Source organism: Azolla caroliniana, unplaced genomic scaffold (assembly GCF_043228905.1).
Source record: "Azolla caroliniana isolate FFs.n. ecotype wild unplaced genomic scaffold, voAzoCaro1.0.p SCAF_21, whole genome shotgun sequence".
Lineage (NCBI taxonomy): Eukaryota > Viridiplantae > Streptophyta > Polypodiopsida > Salviniales > Salviniaceae > Azolla > Azolla caroliniana.
This window is the reverse complement of record NW_028230456.1, coordinates 1508578-1532927: the sequence shown is the minus strand read 5'-3', so window position 1 is coordinate 1532927 and position 24350 is coordinate 1508578. Positions and strand designations below refer to the sequence as shown.

The following is a 24350-nucleotide window of genomic DNA, read 5'->3' as shown; positions in this document are numbered from 1 at the left end:
GCATGTAGATTCATTATATAACCATCCACCGATTTGTTTAATACAATATATTGGTGAATATTGTGTTCTCTCTTTCTCTCAATATATACATAATACGAGTAGCACTTTATGCAATGACCTCAAATGTATGAAAAATGCTTGCGTGCAAGAAGGTTAATGAAGATGATAAATTTTTTTTGAACATAAACCTTAAACAATCACCCATGTATTCCATGATGGTCCAAGATATGTTACAAATGACAATAATGGGAATGTGATGGCTAGAATGCAACTGGAAAGTTTTGAAGGAAATTGTTTTCTCATGCACAAACAAATGCTTTTCGGCCAAAGCACATACCTTACAAAAGCACCACGAAATTTAGTTTAAAGAACAAATGGTTTGAGTTTGGATGTAGTCAAGGATAAGGAAATTACTAAAAGCATTTGCACGAGTATAGAAGACTCATTCAGAGAAAGAGAAGAACATGGGAACTTACTCAACAATTTGTTCAAGCAAAAGAGAAAGCGCATGTGCGAAATTTGTGTGAGTGATTCTCTCTGTCAAGGGTGTTTCTACATTCAATCACTAGGTCTTGGCTACCGTTCTTATGAGGGTTATTAAATATCTCACATGTTGTAGTTAGTTCTAGAAGCTTGTCCATGCTCCATGCCTCGCGGTAATTTATTGGATGTCATGCATCCTACCAATATAAGAGGACTTTCCAGTTGATTATTATTTTTTTTTTTTTTGTAGCTTCTAGCAAAGTTCCCCATGCATCATCTACAATGGTGTCAATCACATATATTATATCAGCACCCAACGAGGCATTAAACCACAAATCTGCGCGCATCCTGAACTTGTCGTTCTGATCTATAGGGGTGTGCGAACCGTAGAAACATGTGTCGCCTGATGTCTCGAGGGTCATTCCACCTCTGCATGCAATGGCCACCGACTTGGTGCAAATGTAGGCCTTTAGAAAATGCAAGTCTGGAGAAGTGGTCTTCAGACGACTCCAATTGCTCGACATGGTCTCTCAGACTATTCTTCTCTTGGTGTTGGAATGGCCGGTCGACTGCCTACCTGTTGCATTGGAATGGACACGGGCTCGAGTGCGAATGCAAGCCTCTAGAAGAATTCAAACCTGGAGAGGGTGGTCTCTGGACTCGTATCTGGCAACGCCAACTCCTTGACATGGTCTCAACTCTCTGGAGACTATTCTTCTTCTTCTCCTGGTGTTGGAATGACCGGCCGACTACCCAAGCTGTTTGCATGCAATGGACGCCGGCTCGGGTGCGAATGCAGGCCTCTGGAGAACGCGAGCCTGGGACATGGACAGAGGGGGCAGGCGGGGCGGGGTCTCCGGACTCTTCTCCGGCAGCTCCAATTCCTTGACATGGTCATGGTCGTCATGGTCTCTCAGACTTTTCTTCTTTCGGGCGTCCGAAGGAATGACCGGCTGACCACAGACCATACGCCGACTTCGATTTGGATTCCATGGCTTCACGTTGAAGACGACGAGAGATGCAGAGCGACAGACAGCAGAGATCGACCAAGCGCCAGCCATGGCCGCCTCAGGAGCCCATCCCCATCCCCTGCTCGACACCATAGCAGAGGATTTCGGACAGAGCGTTGATTTGACCAGGAGGATCAGGGAGATCCTTGCTAACTACCCTGAAGGCACCACCTTGCTCAAAGAACTCATCCAGAACGCAGATGATGCGGGAGCCACACAGATTTGCTTCTGTCTGGATCGGAGAAGACATGGGAAAGATTCGCTTCTCTTCAAAGGTCTGTCGGCTTTTCAAGGGCCTGCTCTCTTGGCCTACAACAATGCGCAATTCTCTATTCAGGATTTTGAGAGTATCTCGAAGCTGGGTGGCAGCCAGAAGCAAGGGGAGCCTTGGAAAACCGGTCGGTTTGGGTGCGTAAAAAATGGATTATCTTTTTTAGGTTCACATTTGGAAGCATTACTATTTATGTGCGTTATTTTTTGAATTATTTTGATCCATATGGGCATTATCAAGTGTAGATAATTAATGTGTTTAAGGATCCTGTTTTGAAGAACATAGAGTGGAATAGCTTTTTCATGTTTCTCCTTGCATGGTTCAGAGGTAGAATTGCATTTTGGTTTTCAATTGGTAAGTTGTTGATTTGGAGGGCACAAATTGCAATAGATTTTCAGATCCTCATTGTGAGGATTCATGACTCTGATTTTGATGGAAAGAAACAAGGTGTTGAATCATTTCACCCATCCCAGACAATGATAACTTTAAATTTTGGTGGCATCTGTGATTTTCAGTGTTGGATTCAACTCAGTATACCACCTGTCGGATTTGCCCTCATTTGTCAGTGGCAGCTATATTGTTTTCTTCGATCCTCATTGCAAGTTCCTTCCAAATATTTCAGCAGTCAATCCTGGAAAACGTATTGATTTTGTTACTGCAGATGTCCTAACTCATTACAAAGACCAATTCCAGCCATATTGTGTTTTTGGCTGTGACATGAAGACTGCTTATAACGGCACTATATTCCGACTTCCATTGCGGACTGCCAGTCAGGCTACTGAAAGCCAACTCTCAAAGCAATACTACTCTGAAGATGATATTATGCACTTGCTTGATGAGATTCATTTGGAATCAAGTTCATGTATGCTATTCCTAAAGAATATGGAAATGATAAATATATATGATTGGAAACCGGACTCGAACAGTCCTGATTTGATGCATTCATGCTCATTGAAATCGTCTAATGCTGGGAGGAAGCAGCATCGAGATGCCTTGAAAAGGCTTTCAGGTGCTTGGACTTCTGCTTGGAGTGGTATTTCTTCAATCCCAAAGCACATGGACTCCTTCACATTACATTTTGAAACTAAGAGATATGCAAAAGCAGCACAAGTGGAAGTAAAACTCGAATCTTTTTTGATTGTTCAATGTTTGGAGGCATCAACAAGCAAGATTGGGATGATGTCATCATCTGTTGCAAAAAGACATGGTGTTTGCTTGCTACCTTGGGCCGCAGTGGCTGCAAAAGTCTCAGAAAATAATACAGAGGTATAAAGTTCAGTTTTGCTTCTTTGGTTTCCTTTACTTGATAAGCTGAACTTTTAGTTTTCCGTGTAATCTTAGTTTCTAGTTTATCATGCCTATGTTGAAACCTCGATTATTATAATAAGCTCTTTACATTTCTCCAATTTTCCTTGATTTGATGATGATTCATCTGTGGCGGGTGCATAGGCCTCATTTCTATAGGTCTCGGTCTTATGGCAGCTCGAGATTTATACTTATAATTTTTTGGTTTCACAACAGGGCTTTTCTATGAGATGTTATTCCCATGTATATGACAGATGTAGGCAGTTTTAACTAATCAGCAGTTCATGCTTGCAGTGTGATCAACAGCAATAAAAAAACACAAATATAGCACTCAATCCTTGAGCAAGAAACTGTCTGACATACCAATATTGTTTTCCCCAAAGCTTCACGCCTGCATATGAGTATCTGTTAACCTCAGTGACAAAAAATTCTATAATATTAATATACAGTTTGAAGAACTAGCTTCTGGCAGACAGATCAAACTTTTTATTGGAGCTGATTTGCACGTCGAGACACCAATTCAGAATTTCTAATAGCAGCAAAACCTGTAAACTTTCTACCAATAATGAATCAGCTGAAAATGCTCTTGTCCTCAGAACTATACCAATGTAGCAAATCAATACTGTGAAGCAATGGACGTGTCCATAGTCGTATCATACAACACAAATTGATTGGCAGCACCTATTAAGAAGAAATATGTGGTGTACGATTCCTATGGCTGAAAAAATAGCAATTAACGCAGGCTACATCAGTCTCTTATAAATTTTCTTTTTATCTATATTAAGTGTGATGTAATTCACACCATTTCATATCGTTGGTGAGGAAAATCTCAAGTGTTCATAACCTTATTAAGGGGCCTGTCAAATTTTACTTACACAAATTTTATGAGGGTCTATGCATTCTTTGCAATTATTTTTGTCTGTCTTTTTGGTATGGAAATTTTGTAGATGTGCAATATGTTCCTCCATTAATGTGTTTAATCTTTAACAGTTTGTTTTTGAGTCACTAACTTATGTTCCAGTAGCTGGTTTTCTCATGTTTAGGTTGAAGATCTACATTTCAATGATGGAAGGGCCTTCTGCTTTCTTCCTCTTCCTGTTAAAACTAATCTCCCAGTGCATGTCAATGGGTTTTTTGAGCTCTCTTCCAACCGTAGGGATATTTGGCATGGAAGTGATATGGAAGGGATGGGAAAGATACGATCTGATTGGAATACTCTTCTTTTAAATGATGTTGTGACATCAGCTTATTGCCATCTGCTTTCAAGTGCTCCTGAGGTGTATCGAGCTTGCTACTCGTTTTGGCCTACTGGAACTTTTATGGAGCCATGGCAGGGTATGGTGGCACAATTATACAATTGCATATCAGAATATCCTCTTCTCTACTCACATCTTGATGGGGGAAAATGGATTACACCTTCACAAGCAGTCATCCATGATGAAGATACTCAGAACTCGGAAGATTTAGCTTCTGCACTTATTGCTGTGGGGCTTCCAATTGTGCGCCTTCCGAAGGCTTTACTCGATATGATATCTGATAACCACACCTTCAGAATGGTTTCTCCAAGTTTTCTAAGGCAATACCTCCAAAAGGTCGACATCAATTGTCTTCATTTAACCCAGGATTTGGGATTCAATTTATTGGACTATTGCCTCGGTGATGTTATTGATAGCGAAGCATTGGCCAGTCTCTCTGAATTGGCGCTCATTCCCTTATCAAATGGAAGATATGGAGTATTTGGAGACAAAAGTGCGAAGGTATCTTACTTTATTTGCTCTGAGAAACAGCATTACCTGCTGGACAAGGTTAAAAGTAGGCTCATTGAGCGAAAAATCCCCCCTGTCCTCTTCCAAAGGCTATCTCAGATTGCTGATGTCTCCAGTACAAACATAAAATTCTTGAGTAATACCGACTTTCTGATGCTTCTAGTTGAGATTCTACCTGTAGAATGGAAAGGTCAGGATGAAGTAAAGTGGTTGCCAGGAATTATTGAGGCTCATCCAAGGGAGGTTTGGATGGCTACTTTTTGGGATTATTTAAGAGATTCTTTTGCAGAATTTTCTTTATTTGATGATTGGCCCATTATTCCAACCATTGGCGGCTTTATGTGCAGAGCGAAAAAAAGTTTGGGGATTGTAAAAAGTGATGGAAATTTGCCACAAACCTTAGAAAAGATTCTGGTTGAAGTTGGCTGCCGTGTTATGAGATCTGATCTTCAAATTAATCATGAATTCTTGCCAAACTGTGTACATTTGCCAAATCTACAAGGCATCTTGGAGGCAATTTCATCTTTGTCTGTTTATTCAGGTCATACATATGATAAAATGTTTTCAAATATCAGCAATAAGCAAAGGTCTGAACTTCATGATTTTTTTCTTGATATGAAGTGGTACAGAGAAAGCCATCACTTACGAGAAAATAATTTGCAGATTCTTAAAAGTCTGCCGATTTTTGAATTATTTGATCCGTCTGGTTGCAATGATAAAACATTTGTTGACCTTGTTAGCAGGAAGTGGTTTATTCCACCCTCTAATGTTGATGAATCTCTGATTGGAGAATACTTTCTTTATACTCAATCCACTGAAGAAATTGAAATACTAGCCAGGATTCTGAATGTAGAAAAGATGAAAAGAGCCACTTTTTTCAGATTCAGGGTAATCAATCGGATTGGGGAGCTAAAGTCAGATATTAGAAACAAATCCATGAAAACTATTTTGAAGGAACTTCCTCTTTTGTGCTTGCAAGATTCCTCTCTCAAAGACCTTTTGAGGAACCTAGCTTTTATTCCAACATCAAATGGTGACCTTCAATTTCCAAAAAATCTATATGATCCTCGCATAGAGGAGTTTAAATCTCTTCTGGATAAAGAAGAATCATTTCCATCAGAAGAATTTAGAAGTGACGAGATTCTCGATGCATTGCAAACCCTCGGCCTGCAGACAGTGGTTTCACCTGAGACTGTTCTTCGAAGTGCTCGTCAGGTTGAGATGTTGCAGGAACAAATCCCTGATGAAGCCAACATTCGTGGATTTTTACTCTTAACATATTTGGAGAACAATGCAGCAAAACTATTTCCAACGACTATAGGTGATGGAATCAACATGTTTCTCAAAGTGTCTGACTTCTTTCAGAATCAGAGGTCTGACACAAACATTTCCAAAAAGTTCTGGAATGAGTTGTGTTCCATTTGTTGGTGCCCTGTTTTGGTGAAACCAACTCATCCCGGCCTACCTTGGCCATTAGTAACGACTTCAGTTGCTCCTCCAAGATTGGTGCGTCTACCCTCAGATTTGTGGTTGGCCTCAGCCAGCATGCGCATTTTGAATGGGGACTGCCGTTCTACATTTTTATCACAGAAATTGGGCTGGACTGAACCATTAGGGGGAAATATAATTGCAGCACAGCTTCTTGAACTGGGTAAGAACACAATGAATGCTGAGAGTAAGGGATTAAAGCAAGCTCTTGCAACCATCATTCCCAAAATGTACACAATTTTGACTGAAAAGATTGGTACTGAAGACCTTGATGTTGTTAAGACCATTTTAGAGGGATGTCAGTGGGTCTGGGTTGGTGATAGATTTGTGACTGTACAGGATGTTGTTTTGGATGGGCCACTTCATCTTGCTCCATACTTGTGGGTCATACCAGCAGATGTTGCTGTCTTTAAAGAACTTCTGGTAGAGTTGGGTGTGAAGGAGTCTTTAACAATTCAAGACTTTGTCTCTATCTTGTCAAAAATCTCCAAACAAAAGGGTGGTATGCCCCTAGATTCTCATGAATTAAAAACAACCATTTGGATTCTCCAGCATTTAGCAGATTCAACTTTTAGTGGCGAAATTTTCCTTCCAGATGTGCGTGGTATCCTTGTATCAGCTTCAGAACTTGCTTATGGTGATGCTCCCTGGCTTTTAGGTGATTCAGAACCTGGAACCGTCTCTCTCAATGGAGTGTTCAGTAACTTGATCATGCCAAAATTTGTGCATGCAAATATATCTAATGATGTTGCAGAAAGGCTTGGTGTCAAATCATTGCGCAGATTACTTCTTGCAGAAAGTGCTGATTCTATGAACATGACTTTGCATGGATCAGCTGAAGCATTTGGTCAACATGAAGCATTGACAACTAGACTGAAACACATTGTGGATATGTATGCTGATGGTCCAGGAATTCTGTGCGAGCTTTTACAGAATTCAGATGATGCTGGTGCTTCAGAAGTCAGCTTTCTTCTTGATCAAAGCCAGTATGGGGCCTCATCTATACTTTCTCCTAAAATGTCAGAGTGGCAGGGTCCAGCTTTGTACTGTTACAATAACTCTGTCTTCTCGTCAAAGGATTTGCATGCTATTTCAAGGATTGGACAAGACAGCAAGCTTGAGAAACCTCATTCTGTTGGTCGTTTTGGGCTTGGTTTTAATTCTGTCTACCATTTTACAGATGTGCCCAGTTTTGTATCTGGGGATAATTTTGTGATATTCGATCCGCATGCCAGTCATCTGCCAGGAATATCACCATCTCATCCTGGTTTGAAAATAAAGTTTGTAGGTAAAGGCATAGCCTTGCAGTTCCCTGATCAATTTTATCCATATTTCCTATTTGGGTGTGACTTACAACACAATTACAATGGCACACTTTTTCGATTCCCTCTCAGAAATAATATAACTGCAGCTTATAGTCAGATCAAGCAGACTGCCTACAGTCCTGACATGGTGTTAAACTTGTTCAAGAATTTCCAGAATATTGCTTCTGAGGTGCTTTTGTTTTTGCACAATGTTACTTGCATAAATTTGTATTTCCGTGAAGGGATGGATAAAGACATGAAAATGATCTATCGAGTTGAGAGAGATGGTTCACATGATCAATCAGTATATAAATTTGTTAGTGGCCTTAAGACTCAGGCGAAAGATAAAGATGAATTTTACAAACGACTGCAAAATACACCAGACAAAATGTTACCGTCTGATTGCCAACTGATTAGTATCACCAGACACGAATTTGAAAAAGAGTTTTCCCAGCGTTGGATGGTTAGTGAATACCTTGGAGGAAAACATGCCATAGAAATGGCTGCAAAAAAAGAAAATCAGACACATGGTTTTGTTCCATGGGCAGGTGTGGCCGCAAAAATAGGAGAAGAATATGAAGCTAACATGGATAATAACTTGAGGCGTGCTGATGTTTATGGTGGGAAATGTGTATCATTGGAGGGGCGTGCCTTTTGTTTTCTACCATTACCTGTCAAAACGGGTCTTCCAGTTCACGTGAATGCTTACTTTGAGCTCTCATCCAATCGTAGAGATATTTGGTATGGTGATGATATGGCTGGTGGAGGTAAGTTACGTTCTGAATGGAACTGCTGTCTCCTAAAAGAGGTGTCTTCTTGTGCATATGTTCATCTGCTTGCCAAAATGGCTTGTGAGCTAGGTCCATATGAGGAGTATTTCTCACTCTGGCCAACAGGCTCACCTCCTGAGCCTTGGAACATCCTTTTGCACAATGTTTATTTGTCAGCGGTGGAAATGGATATTCCACTTCTTTATACTACTGCAAGAGGTGGTCTCTGGATATCACCAAAGAAAGCAGTTTTTCCAGATTACTCTTATTTGCAAGCTGTTGAACTTGGACATGCACTAGCTGATGCAGGATTAACTATAATCAATGCACCGAAATCTGTAGTATCAAAATTCGAGGAGAATTGTCCATCGTTAAGATTCATGCGACCGCAGATGTTGAGAAACTCTTTGGCCAGGAGAAATCATGCTTTGAACAATCGGACCGCCATGCTTGCAGCTTTGAAATACTGTTTAAGTGACATTGAAAAGACTGAAGCTGTGGAAAAACTGGAGGGATTGCCTCTGGTCCCTCTTGCAAATGGAAAGTTTGGAACTTTCTCTGGATCCAGAACAGCAGAGAAGATTTTTGTTGCAGATGAAATTGGATTCAAGCTATTAAAAGACAAATTATTAGACAGAATTGTGGATCCAACAATTGAGCCTGATCTATTAAAGGATCTGCATGATATCGCCAAAATTGGTAGCATAAACATTTATCCTCTCTCTGCCATCCTGTTAAGAGATCTTCTTCCCACCATTCTTCCTTCAGATTGGCATGGAAAACATCTAGTTAACTGGAATGCTGCCCAAAATGTGCATCCTACTCGAGAATGGATGGACCTGTTATGGAGTTTCTTTAATATAAATTCAGCTGATTTATCTCTGTTTTTAGGTTGGCCTCTTCTCCCCACCTCAGATGAGAACCATTTATTTCAGTTAACTAAAGATTCAAGTATAATAGTGGGTGACAGATGGAGTGAGAACCTAGTCAACGTGCTTCAAAAAGCTAATTGTTTTATTCTTAGCTCATCCTTTATTATTGAACATGCTCAGTTGGGAGAGTATGTTCATGATGCAACTGCTTCTGGTCTTCTAGAGACTTTCCTTTCAGCAGCTGGTGGTTTAAAAAATGTGCCAAAAATATTAAAAGATATCACAGGAATGGAAATGCAAGAACTCAGGGGCTTTCTTCTTCAGAAAAAGTGGTTTGCAAATGGCTGTTTACAAGATGTTCATATTGAAATTTTAAAGCATCTCTCAATCTTCAAGTCCTTCAGAAAATCTTCTTTTGTCAATTTATCTGATAATGTTCTCATCTTACCACCGAATGATGTAGATGTAGAGCTCCTCGGCAACGACTTCGTTCAGCCAGAGTCAGAAAAGGAAGAAAGCATTCTCACAGAGTTTCTAGGTGTTAAGAAAATAGGAAAACAAGAATATTATGAACATTTTGCATTCAAGAACTTGCACAAAATTCCTCTGGTTGTGCATGAAAGGATAATTTTAAATTTAATTAAGAATTTCCTTCCCATGGAAAATGAAGTTCCATCGTTGAAAAGCATTCTATCTGAGGCGCCAATAATTCCGAATGCAGACAGCAGATTGAAAGCACCTAAAGAGTATGTGTCCCTTGCATTCTAACACACACATACACACACACAATACAAATACTTCTCTGTTTTTGTCATATTTTATTTGAATTACTGCAATTATAATACGATTATAAAAGTTGAAAACCCTCAAAAATCATTGCAATGACCAATATGGTCAATGACAATTCTGACCAAAAGCAATTAAAGCAATTTGCATAAATATGCCCTTCAGTATACTAAACTTTTGAGGTTGGATATGAGTCTGGTAAGTGCATCGATCTCTAGGGATTATGGTTGTATAACATCCATGATGTTTGTATATCCAAAAAATCTGATCTGTGATAAATGATTGCATCTGTTTTTGCCCAGATGTAGTTCTGATGGGTCCTCTAAGCTGCCCCTCCTCACCCTCTGCCAATTGTTCTTTTACGGTTGAACCCTTTTGGGAACTGTTTTTTTCTGGGTTGCGTTTTAGAGTTTTCTAGGTTGCTAGGTTCAAAATCAGGCCACACAATGATTCTAATGAACTTTACATACAGTCATCATAACCCCTATTTTTGTGCCAAAGAGGAAAATGAACAGAAATCTAGTGATTGCAGAGTGTTGTCCATGCAATCAAATAGGCAAAAGAACTTCTGCAAGGAGAATGGTTGCAAGTGATGAGAATGACTTGTTCTGGGTTAACTGTAGTTCCATCAGTGCATCAAAACCAATGAAAGTGAAACTTTAAGAGATTGTAGCATTAGTTTTATAAAGCAATCCAACAATCATGTCTATAAGAATAGATTCCACAATGTTCTGCATTGGAAATGATGGAAGTTAACAATCATGTATTGCCTTATTGCCATATAGATAGAGAAACTTTGGTCAAATAAAGAGAGTTGAAGAAAAGTTGATGAAATATCTAATTTTGGGCCTCTCATTTATCCGAAAGTGACCATTACATTATCCAACTAACCTTTTTTTTGGTTATATGTAATTGGTGGTGGAGAACTTTAACATGAAGGCCATGCTATACTTGGAACAAAATGCTATAGCGTCAAAGAAGAATATGTTCTTCAATGTGCTGTGAAGATGGGGTTAAAGATTGCTTCGGATGAAAGAAAGAAAAATATGCTAACATATTTTAAGAGGACAAATTGGCTTGTGAGACCATAGGGAAAATGCTTGTCGTAGTTTGCCTCAAGGAAAATGTTTGACAATGTACCAATTCCCATGCATGTGATATACACTTGTGTGCTTGCTTGTACACCATAGCCACAGGGCTAAACCATTCCCTATTGTGTGTTTTTCTTGAGTCTGCTCTGACCCTAGCAGGGATGCCTATTTGGTCTCATCCCCATTCCTGAAATGTGTCCCATGAGATACATGCACTTATACTCATGGTGCGACACCAGCTCTATGATGTCCACCTATTTCAAATGCATATACCCATTTGTGGATCATATGGGTATCTCACTTCCAGATCCATTATGCCAACCTATTTCTGACACATATTGAATGCTTAGGCGATTATTACGCTTATCAGTTTCATGCTGTGTCAAAAAGATTTTGAGGAGCATATGTATGCCCTCTTGTCTGAATGTTTGTTGTCTGTTGATATATCCATTGTTGCATTTTTCACGGAGGATGTGTTCAACCCTGTGTTCTTTGGTTTTCACATAAGATTCACAGTTTTCAACTTGTTATTCTGCATTCTTTACTAGCTAAAAATGTAGCCAATATCTCTTGATACAGTACGCAGCATACCTGACAATGATTAGCAAATAATTAGTGCATTAAAATAATAATCCAACATTCATTGTTTGTGTTTGGGTTTCTTGATAAGTTATTGTCATGTTTAAACCAATACATTGGCTTCCTATTTTTGGCAGTTTGTATGATCCTCGCATACATGAATTACATTCATTATTAGATGGACGATTTTTTCCTGCACAAACATTTTCAGAGGATATTTTGCTGGATTCTCTGATTCATTTTGGTCTGAAATCATCATTGGGCCTAAAAGATCTGATTGACAGTGCAAATTCTATTGCAACTGTGGCTGTAGAAAATGAGCAGAGAGCCTTTGATATGGGGAAATGCTTACTAGCTCACATTGACAAATTGGGTCTTGAGATGGAGATGAAAGCTTCTGACAATAGAATGCTGCTGGATGAAACCACTGTTACGTTGGAAAAAGATATTATAATTGATTCCAAAGATTCAAATTATTTGGAAAATTCTGCATCAGTTGACGATGCCTTTATTTTTAGTGACAATACTCCATTTTGGATTGAATTAAATGGCATCAGTTGGTGTCCAGCTTTGCTTAATGCTCCAATTCCAGAACTTCCATGGCCAAAGGGGTTGAAACAATTGGTAGTTCCTCCGAAGATTGTTAGGCCACAATCTCAGATGTGGCATGTGTCTGCTACCATGCGCATTCTTGATGGTGATTTCAACTCAATGCTTATGATGTCTAAGCTTGGTTGGCTAGAAAAGCCAAATTTAAGCATACTCGCTATGCAGCTAATCAACCTATCAGAGCACCATGCTCTACTATGTTCAAAATCACATGTTACAGATAAACATATGAACTTTAACCAAATTATTGGTAACAAAATTTCAGCAATCTACAGCCTTATTGAAGATTCTCTTAATTCAGAGGATATACCGAGGTTGCAGAGTATGCTTGAAAGTGCTCCTTGGGTGTGGGTGGGAGATGGTTTTGTGGATCCTAAACAGGCAGCTTTTGTTTCACCGTCACATTTTCAGCCATATTTGCACATGGTTCCTTCAGATCTATCTGGAAATAGAAGTTTACTTTTAGCATTGGGAGTTAGGGAGTCATTTGATGTCATGGACTTTGTTTATGCACTGAAACGTGTGTCAATGGACATGAGGGGGCAATCATTAAGCAATGAGCTACTAGATTTTGTTGTTCGACTGCTGGAAGCCATCGATGAGTTTTTGGTTTCTAATAAACGCATGCTGGATGAGAATTTATTAAGGACAATTCTGGTTCCAGATGCAAATTCGGTCCTTGTTCCTGCCAAAGATCTTGTCTACAACGACGCTCCCTGGCTTGCAAAGAGCATACCAGGGCTTGCAGAAATGAAACATTTTGTTCATCCAAGTGTGCAGAATGATCTCGCAGATAGACTTGGAGCAAAGTCATTGCGTTATTTATCATTTGTGGATAAAGAGATGACCAAGGACTTGCCCTGTCTCTCATTGAATGACATCTCCCACATTATTGCAAATTACGGGGAAGGAGAGTCTGTATTATTTGATATTCTTGAGATTGCTGATAAATGCAAAGCGCACACTGTACATGTTATATATGACAAGCGAACTCATCCACAAACTTCTATTCTTCAGCCAAATTTAGGTGAGTACAAATGCATTTAAACTGCTTTTTTTGTTAAGAATGTGAATGCTACATTTTTTCTTTTCACAACTCTCAGGTCAATTCCAAGGAGCTGCATTGACAATAGTACTGGAGGGGGCAGATCTCACTACAGAGGAAGTCTGTAATTTGCAGATGTCTCCATCATGGAGTCGCAGGGGACAAAACAGCAATTATGGAGGAGGCCTGTTAAGCTGCTACAATATTGCAGATGTTCTGTTCCTGATATCTAGTGAATGCTTGTATCTTTTTGACCCTTCCGGTGAGATTTTGGCACCATCTTTCAGCAATGGCAAAGATTCTTCATCAATGAAATCACCAAAAGGAAAAGCATATACATTCCAGGGTAAGTTCAAATGTGAAACATTCAATAGCATGGAGCATTTCTCAAATTGACCAGTCCAAGTGAAACACGAAACAACTGAAATGTGAAACAGTGAAACGGCTGAACATGAAATTAATAAATTATAGGTGAAACATGATACAGCTGAAATGCTGAAAATGAAATGCTGAGTTGACACATATTGGCATGCATTCACAAAAATGGATCATACGCAAATGTTTTTTACCAAATTTGTGGCCATTTATGGGACAACTACCTCCATATGGTCTTCTAGTGTCAAGTGAGAGCATGCTATTACCCTTGTTGTGGAGGTTCACATTAGATATCGTTTATAAAAACCATCTACGACTAGAAAGCCAACCTAATGTCATTAACCTAACACAAACTTTGAAAATTTTAGATGCATGCTTCACCATCTATGAACCATCTATGAACCATCTTTTTCCTGTATTATCTAGTAAATTCACTCTCCAGAGATTCTATTGAATGTGTTGCTATCATTCAGAAGGCAACAATATAATATCCTCCAAATAATGCATTGCCTAAACTATCATACTTCAGGCTCTGAAACTAGGTGTGGGAACATCTGGCTGAAACTTTCTTGTCTTTTTTTTTTGTAAAACAATGCTTTATATATGGAAAAACCAGAATTGCCATGTGGTCTCTTTCTCTAACTTACTTTTCCTGTATGCTGTGATTTTTATTGCTTGGTTTGTCTACCATAGAGTACTTCCATTTTCTCTACATACAATGAGACCACTAACAGAAAACATTTATGTGAATGAGAGTGTTTAAAATATGACACAAGAATTGGTCTTGCTAGAAGTTTGAGAGACGATAAATGGTTTCATGTTTTGAAGTTCCTAGTTTTTTTTGTAGGGCTATTTTTTTTCCATTATACGGTTCAATTTTTATTTTTGTTTGTATTCTTTCACATCTACAGGTACTGATATACCTCAAAGGTTTGCTGATCAGTTTCTTCCATTTTCCATTAATCAAAATCTCTCGTGGAAAAAATCAAACACAACTATATTGCGCATGCCATTAGCCATAAAATCATCTTCTGATGACACGAAAACAATATTCAGAAGTCAATCAAGTGAAGTTGCTGTTGAGAACACGCTCAAGAACTTCATCAAACATGCATCCACAGCACTATTGTTCTTGAATTCAGTTGAAGCTGTAAGATACGTGGTCTTCTCCATTTGTGTGCATTGCTGTCATGAATATTCCTTTGTGTTTCATATAGTATAATTGAAACATCTTCTGGATAGGTAACATCCTTTTTAATTGGTTTGGATAACTATATTCTTCTCTTATAGAGCTATATGTAGATTTTCGCCGCTACCTGGACTGAACATACCAGTGTACGGATCTTCAAGAGTAGATCCCACCTAGAAATTATCGGACTCTCATGATTGGTCATTACTTGGCTAAACTATATGGTTCAATCCCAGAGTTAGAATTGAGTGTAGTGGTGATATTATATGTCCCTGTAGATGACACTGCTTGAGACAAATCTGTACGCATCTATGGTGAATGTTAGTAACCTTTATTTTTGCACATTAGATATTTTGAAAGAGTTTTTAACACCTTTCTTACTCAGGTGAATCTGTTAACATGGCAAGCCAGTGAAGAGAAATCAAGAGAGTATTTCTCAGTTAAAGTAGACCCAGCATGTGTTGTTTCCCGTAATCCATTTCAAGGGAAGAGCTCAAAGAAATTTCAGCTTTCAACAATTTTCAATGGTTCAACTAATATGACAAAGATTAATACTGTCGATGTTTTTATTAATGAAGAAGGCAACTGCATAATAGATAAATGGATCGTCGTCTTAAGCTTTGGTTGTGGTCAAACAAAGAATATTGCACTTGATAGGTAATTTCTTCTCTCCAAAGACCTATGCTTAATGCTTTGTCAAGCAAGGTATGTTGGAACTTTATGTTTTTTCTCCTGCCTATGGATAACAAACAACCTATAGATTCCTTCAGCAAATAAAGTTATTGTACCTTTATGTTTATTCTCCTGCCTATGGACAACAAACAACCTATAGATTCCTTCAGTAAACCTATATCATGTATATTTGGAAATGTGGTGACTAGGTATCTGTACTATGCCCTTGTATTCGGAAATGTTTGATTGTGAAGCAAACATTTGAAATTATTCCATTTATCGATATAAAATTACATAAATTTTTAGTAGGGCTCTTCTCTGAGTCCTTGTATTAGTTCTGTGAAGGAGGAGCTTGATTATCATGTAGGGGTTATGAACACAGCGAGTAGGTAATGCATATTTCCCCCTTTTTTTTTAATCATGTTTTCTGAACGAAAGGTTAAAAGAGTAAAATGCAATTCCACCATGTTGCTATTTTAGCCAACTGTTTTCTGAATAAAATCCGTAGCCAGTTCAGCAGTCTTACTTTTTATTCTGTTTGCTTTCATACCATGCTTGGCTGTAAGAAATATTTATATTTAAACTGTGGAATATTTGGCAGGAATGTTTTTTGAATCATGGTTTCTGAACTAAAGGTTAAAAGAGTAAAATGCAATTCCACCATGCTGCTATTTTAGCCAACCGTTTTCTGAATCAAATCCATAGCCAGTTCAGCAGTCTTACTTTTTATTCTGTTTGCTTTCATACCATGCTGGGCAGTAAGAAATATTTATATTTAAACTGTGGAATATTTGGCAGGAAATTTTTGTCGTATAACCTGAGCCCAATTGCTGGTATAGCAACACATGTATCACGTAATGGCTCCATTCCTTCAATGCTCATTGAAAGCAGCATTTTGTGCCCATTGCCATTGTCCTTCAGCTCTAAGCTTCCAGTTTCAATACTAGGCTGCTTCATTGTCTCCAATGATGGTTTTCGTCACCTGTTTCCAGGCTCCCATGTGAATGATTTGGCAATGCAAGGATCTTCCACTTCGGATGTACAAGAAATAAAATTCTTGCCACACATGGCATGGAACCAAGAGCTGATGTCTTGTGTGCAGGAATCATATATACATCTCCTATGTGAAGCTATGCTTGTACGGGCGGACTCTTCCTCTAAGAGCTCTCAGCCTTTCAACTCTGCGATACCAAAAGGAACATGGAAAATGCTCTGCGATCAATTTTACTCTCTGTGGCCTATCTCAGAAAAGCTGCTACAAACTTCAGCTGAAGAGTCAAATAATGGGGCGTCAGATAGAAAATGGCTAGTGGAGTTATTAATCAAACCAATGTTCCTGAGACTTGCAGAACTTCCCCTGTGGAAATTACATGGGGGGTTGCTTGCTAAGGCAATGGACGGAATGTTTCTTTCAAGTCCAAGAACAGGAGAAAAGAACCATTACCCACCAGATGCAGTTTGTGAGTTTCTTAAACAGCATTACAAAGTTTTCGCAGTGCCTTCTCAACTTGTGAAAGAGCTAGAAGATGCTGGAGTTGGCATTAAAGTCATAACACCATCAATGGTCAGAAACCTTCTGCGCATGTTAGTAAAGGCACCTAAGATTCCTGTCGTGGAAGGATATGTTGAATTGCTTGAATATAGTTGCTCAGACTATGAAAGTCTAATTGATGCAGATTTTAAGGGAACTAGCAATTCTACAACTGCCTCTTTGATACATGAAGGAAATGCAACTGGAAGTTCTAGTGTGCATGTTCATTCTAGGCAAGAAGTGAAATCTTTAAAGGAAAAAATATCTGTTGGATATCCAGCTGCTACAGGGGATGCATTGGATATTGTTACGAACATCGGAAGAACTCTGGTGCAGCTTGGAAAGGGCGTTGTAGGAGACCTAGCCACCGATGCAAGCTGGAAGATTACAGAGTCCAGTTCATCTGGAAGAAGCTCAGAGGCTATGAACTTTGAAAGATGGGTCCTTGAGCTTAAAGGATTGCCATGTCCAACTGCAACTGCTGATATTGTTAAATTGGGAAAGACAGAATTATGGGTTGGAAGTATTGAACATCAAAAGCTTTTGATGCCAATAGCTGCACGATTTATTCACGCAACCTGTCTAGATAGACCCGTTCTTTCTAAAGTATTTAAAGATCATTCTGTGCAGCAAACACTGCAGATAAAGCCGTTCACATCACAGCTTCTATCTCAAAATCTCTCATTTGTTTTGCCTAAACAATGGCTAATTAGAATAAATTCAGCTGCTTGGATACCATGGGATAATACTGAATCAAGAAACATGGAATCTGAGTGGCTGAGGATGTTTTGGAGGAATGTAGAAGTGTCGGATGAAAATCTTTCTTTCTTTAAGCAGTGGCCTTTAGTTCCTGCTGTAGGTTATTCAACGGTACTGGTGAAAGTACAAAGTCGGGATCTTATATTTTTTCCTCCCAGACTGGCACAATCAACACACGAGGTTGTAGCACACAGTGAGGCAGCAGTTATTGAGGATAGGTCTTACCACGATGATGATCTTCATGATATGTTCAATGGTTATGATAAGGATTTTTCGTATGTCCAGGAATATTATCCCTGGTTGTTTCCATTTCTTAACCAGTGCAATGTTCCTGTGTTTGATCAGAGTTTTCTAGACTGTGAAGTTGTCAAATGCTGTCTTCCTTCCCAAGGAGAAACCCTTGGAGAACTTATTAGGTCGAAGTTGTTGAGAGCGCAACAATGTGGGCATGCGATTGCACCGGAAACTAGTTTGAGATCCTTGGATTGTGATGCTTTATTTTCACTTTTCGCACTCGAGTTTCATGCAAATTCCTCAATGGATTCTGCTTATAGTACTACAGACCTGGAACTTTTGAGATCCCTACCCATATACAAGACTACTCTTGGGTCTTATACATCCATTGGTTTATCATCGCATTATACTGTTACACCAGAAGCCTTTTTCCAACCTAAGACTGAGCGGTGTTTAGTGTTTTTTCCACCTCAAATGGGTGGGACTTACTACAAAGTTCTTGGTATCCCAGAGTTATCTAATATAGAAATACTCCTACAATTTTGTCTCCCGTTCTTTAATAGTTCATGTGCACAAGATCAAGAACACATATTACTTTATATATACTCAAATTGGGAGACTTTGCAGCTTGATGAACGTCTAATAACTTCCTTGGCAATGACAAAATTTGTAACAAGTGAGAATGGCATGCCAAACACATTTTTTCAGCCTCAAGAACTTCTAGACCCAAAAGTGCCAGTTTTTAGGGAAGTTTACAGGAATAAATTGTTCAAATTTCCATCTGAGAGATTCACTGCTGATAAGTGGCTTGACATACTCAGGAAAGCTGGGCTACAATGCACATTGGATGCAAAAGCTCTATTAGAAGTTGCAAAGGAAGTAGAAGAGATGGGAAGAGAGAGTATGAGGCATGTGAATGCATCTGAAAACTTACACGGTGAGGGAAATGTTTCAGAAGATGTGTTCCTCATTGCATGCAGGGTAGTAGAATCTATTTTAGCAAATTTTGCATCAATTTATGGAAGCAGTTTTTTTCAACCTTTGAGTGATATCGCTTTTGTGCCTGCTGAAATGGGACTTCCTATTGCAAATGGAAGTACTCGAAGAAAAGTACTTGCCTCCTACAAAGAGGTAGTTCTGATGAAGGATTGGCCTCTAGCATGGACATGCTCTCCTATACTTACTAATAACAGCTTGGTACCCCCCGAATTTTCATGGCGCTTGCTACACTTGCAGAGTCCTCCCCAATTTCAAACTGTTCTTAAGCATCTTGAGGTCATACTTCTTTCTATTTCTTATTTAGAAACATAAAGAAATCTGTGTTGAAGAATGCATTCAATTAGTGTTTTATTGTAGATTGTAGCACATGATGATGGAGAGGATATCTTGGCAAGATGGCCTTCTGCACATGGTACAGTTACAGTTGAGTATGCTTTCTTGGAAGTGCTTAGATACTTGGACAGAAACTGGGGAAATGTCTCCAGCTCTGGTTAGTATGTTTCTTCTCACTGTAGCTAATGGTTGGATCTTATTGATATGAGGTTAATAGGTCACAATAACAAATGTCTATCTGTGTGCATAAATGAAATGCGTATTCGTTGAAATTTTAATATAACAGAATTTTGACACTGGTTTCAGACAAGAACTCTCTTCAGAAGATTTCCTTCATTCCTGTCTCCAATGGTACCCGTCTTTGCTCTGCAAAAAGGATTTTTGTACGACTTGAAATGAACCTTGCACCTTTTGCCTTCCAGCTTCCAAGTTCTTACCTTCCTTTTGTTCAGCTTCTCACTGACCTTGGAATGCAAGAGTCTCCAACGTTTTCAAGGATGCAAAAACTACTGTTTGAGATGCAAAATGCCTGTGGATATCAACGTCTAAATCCAAATGAGCTACGTGCTGTGTTCAAAATCTTGGATTTTCTGTGTGAGGTTGATACATATAAGCAGTCTAATCATCTGGCTGAAAGTTCAATTGTTCCTGATGATGCTGGGAGATTAGTGCATGCACACTCTTGTGTATATATAGATGGAGCTGGAAGTCGAATGGTGGAGAAGATTGACACTTCAAGATTGCGGTTTGCTCATCCTCTTCTAAAGGAGAACAATTGCATCTTGCTTGGAATAAGGAAACTTTCAGACATTGTTGAGGAGGTAATAACTAAATAATTTTGTATGTGTTTAATTATCTTGTGAGGACTGACACTGTTTGACTTTCTGGTATTGCAGATTGTTAGTGATGCTCTGCCTTTGGAATACACTGACAATTTTGGCAGTATAACCAAAACTGATATTGTTGAAAGACTACAGAGTAGCTCTTTCCAACTGGCTACCTGGGTTTTGGTCCAAGACTTTTCACAGGAAATGCCTCACTTGAAGGCATGGACGAGATTTGAGATAGAAGAAAAGCTTCGTTTAGCAGCTGACCATTTACAATGTGTTCAGCATATTTACACTAGGTTCATCTTAGTAGAAGGAAATATTGACATTACAAAAAGGAGTATCGGGAATGATGGGAACAAGGTTTATGAATATATAGATAAGAAATGTGGAAAAGTACTGTTGGCAGAACCTCCAGATTATGTGTCTGGGTTAGGTGTATTGTCTGTTATTGTCAGCAAGATCCTCAACAGTCCTGTGTGCCTTCCAATTGCTAGTTTATTTGGTGGACCAGTTGGTTCTGAAGGCAATGAAGTTGAAAGATTGCGAATAAGAGCTACCTACCCTCAAATTCAGAGAGGCAGACATGAACATGATCAAGGCATAGTTCCTGGAAATGAGCTTTCGACACTTGACTCTTCGCTAGTGCAAGTCCATCCTTTGAGGCCGTACTATGCAGAAGAGATTGTAGCCTGGTGTGTAGATTATTCACCTAATACTAAGATGAGATATGGTATAGTGAAGGAGGATGTTCGTGCTCCCTCAGGGCAGGCATTATATTATATTCAAGTGGAGACTGGTCCTGGTCAGCTTCAACATCTTCTATCATCAAATGTCTTTGCTTTTAAAAATATAATATTTGGGAAGGAGCTAAATTCCTCACAAACTAAGCTATCTTTGTCATCATCTCAAAGCGATTACTCTTCTCTGGATGGGAAATCATCAGAAAGTTCACGCAATGAAAACCTAGTATGTGATGCATTATCCACATTTTTAGTAGCACTGGTTTAGGACGAAATTGACATGCTTAAAGTTAAAGGTTTGCTTCTCTTTCTGTGATTGATTTGTTCCACAATTGTAGAATGGAAGCTTAAAAAGATTCCCAACGAATGTGCAAGCAGCAGCTGTGGTGCAGGCAGTAAATGATATGATGGCTTCGGTTGGACTTCCCATGGGATTTGATCAACAAGCTCTTCTTAATAGAGCCCTCGTACTTCAGGAGGATTTGGCAGTTGCACATTCAGCCTTATCTTTGGAAAAGGTCTGTTGATACTTGACCAATTAGTGTTTTTGGTTTCAATTAATGAATGTGTGTTGTAATCATCATTGATAAAACAAATGCTTATTATAGAATTAACGTAATGTCATTTTACTGTATATGAATAAACATGACGTTCAATATTGATGTCTTTCCCTGTCAAGAATTTATTGTCTGTTCGAAAGGTCAGTATATTTGATATGTAATCAGTCATTTTTCTACTTAGATCACAGAGCTCACAGTTGTCACTGACAGCATTCTATTGAAGGTTTATACTTTCAAATAATAAATATTTTCTTTAAAAATCTCACATGTGCTGAAAACCAAATTCCCTCATCTGTTTTAAATAAAATAAAATTCTTACATACTCTTATATTTCTGGAGTAATACTTATTTTAATTTGATTTGTTTTTCTGAAAGGCAAGACAACACTTAAGATGTAATCTTTTGTTTGGTCTTATAGGCCATTTTGGCCTCTTAAAAGACGTTAATATATCTTTCTTTCTTTCTGCTGCCCTAGCGTCTAGAAACATCCGCTTGTAATTATTGGTTTTTTTTTCAATGTCTTCGATTGGCAGGAAAGAGCAGATCAGGCAGCAAAAGAAGCAGAGGCTGCCCGGGCCTCATGGATTTGTCGTGTATGTTTGAACTTGGAAGTTAGTAGCTTATTATTACCTTGTGGCCATGTTTTGTGCCAGAATTGCTCTTCTGCAGTTACCAGGTGCCCATTTTGCCGGAAACTTGTCACTAAATCTGTTCATCTATATCGTCCATGATGTTATAAAATGTCCTCCTTTGTACATTAAACTTTACTGTATATTAGAACCACAATGTGAAATCACTTCCAAATTAATTACCATGATAAATTCTTCATGCTTTTCCACATGAAGGATAATTTGTTTCATTAGTGGAGTCTTCTCTACTGCTAATATACCAGCTCAAAATCTGTGGATAAGTTTCGGATAAATCAGTAAAACTTTTGTAAGTTTCTATGATTGTGTACTGCAAGACAAGTTTCAGGCTGTATCTGTTTATATGCATTTGAAAGTTCCATTTTCTGGGTTTTATATTAGATATGGAATTTACACATGCTAAATGTCATGATTCGGAAGGAACAAACGCATGTAATTTAGAAGTTGATCCACAATTTAAAATTCGGTGATTCATCTGCCTTTTCAGTTTGGTCAAATAAAGGGCAGGGGAAATGTTTTTTTCATTTAATAATGCTATTGCTATTGGCACCCTAGCTGAGCCAAGAATTATGAAGTAAAATGCATAATGTTCATAATATGTTGTGTTTTGCAAGTTTCCGCAATAATAACTTCTTTTGGAATGTCAATTTTACATTGTTTCCTTTCGAGTGATTCCATGATTCTCCTTCAAGCAATTGCTTCAAAGGTACTTTTTGAGGGTGCAAGCTGCTAACGTCTTACCAAAGGTACTCTGTTGCATCAGTTTTTGTTGCTGCAAGGGAAGGCATTTTCTCATATTGTTTCTGTGTCTTGCATGTACATTATCAAATTGTCAAAGGTACTTTTTGAGGGTGCAAGCTGCTAACGTCTTACTAAGGTACTCTGTTGCATCAGTTTTTGTTGCTGCAAGGGAAGACATTTTCTCATAGTGTTTCTGTGTCTTGCATGTACATTATCAAATTATCAGCAAAGACATTTATCAATGGTGTTAACCTCAACTACATGATCCAATTACAATGCAGAGCATTTCCCATATACCTTGAATGGCTTCTCAAGTCCTGCATGGTTCAGTTATGCCTCTCAAGAGCTTCTCAAATTACAGCTATGGTAAGTTGCTAGGAAACATCTTCTGAAACCCGTTCATGTGAAAGGCAATGAGCACAATGAGAAGATTAAACCCCAACTCTGGATATAAATTAATTATCTGGAGATGTGCATGCCCAGTCTCTCATAAGAGATGGGAAGATTTCACTGCCATTGACCTCAACCACAAACAACATAGAGAAAATTAAACGTTTTGTCAGTGAAGAGAGCAAGCTTGGGGAAGGAGGATTTGGCTCGGTGTACAGGGGGAGGCTAGCCTCCGTCCAAGCTCTGGAAGCGACATGGATTACAACTCAACAAATAGAAACTGTGATTAGCTTGATTCATTTGTAAAGAAATTGCCTCTGTTAATATTCAGTTACTTTCTTGTTGATCCTCTCGATTTGTATAGTTAATTGCTTCTTAATTTCTTTTCATTACCTCCTGATGACTACTCTGCAATAAATTGCTTCTTAATGGATTCATCAAACCACCATTATTATGGGATTTAATTGCTAATGTGCTCCTGCTGCTATTACCTTCAATGCACTGGCCATGCATGACAGAGTATCTAACCTTCTCTTGAGGATAGAAAAAAACTGAACATAATCACAAAGTTTCTTGGAAAAAAACTTGTAGCTTTCAATTTTTAACATTTCACTCGAGAAGATTCAAGAATATCTTCAATATTACGGATACCAGCAACTGGATCAATTTTAGAATTATTTGATATCTCTGGAATTAATTGAATTTGATCAGTGCCATCTAAAGGATCAATGTCATTAATTTCATCTTATCCAAAAATTGCCTCAAAAAACACAATTAGCATATGCATACATGATTGAAACGGATCATTCATTAATTAGTACATATTTTGTTGAAGTTACATGCGTTGGTATGTCTCACCTATCTTGCACCTTGTGTGTTCAAAATAAGTGTATGGTAACTCATGTTAAGGTGTAATGTGGCCCCTTCAAGATGAGCTCTTATCAAAATCACAAATATTTAAAACCACAAAT

At 38.6% G+C, this 24350-nt stretch overlaps 1 protein-coding gene across 1 annotated transcript; it reads left to right on the top strand.

Annotated features, from left to right (window-relative positions):
• Positions 1-1460: 1460 nt before the first annotated feature.
• LOC147850235 (Zinc finger, C3HC4 type (RING finger) family protein) lies at positions 1461-22548 on the top strand. Its single transcript, XM_087336358.1, has 13 exons — positions 1461-1901; positions 2280-3030; positions 4113-10015; positions 11863-13361; positions 13438-13725; positions 14666-14904; positions 15329-15600; positions 16414-19414; positions 19496-19628; positions 19778-20292; positions 20368-21267; positions 21380-21559; positions 22135-22548. Exons 1-13 carry the CDS (start codon positions 1543-1545, stop codon positions 22330-22332), a joined length of 14238 nt encoding a protein of 4745 aa, XP_087192484.1. The 5' UTR covers positions 1461-1542; the 3' UTR covers positions 22333-22548.
• Positions 22549-24350: the final 1802 nt, after the last annotated feature.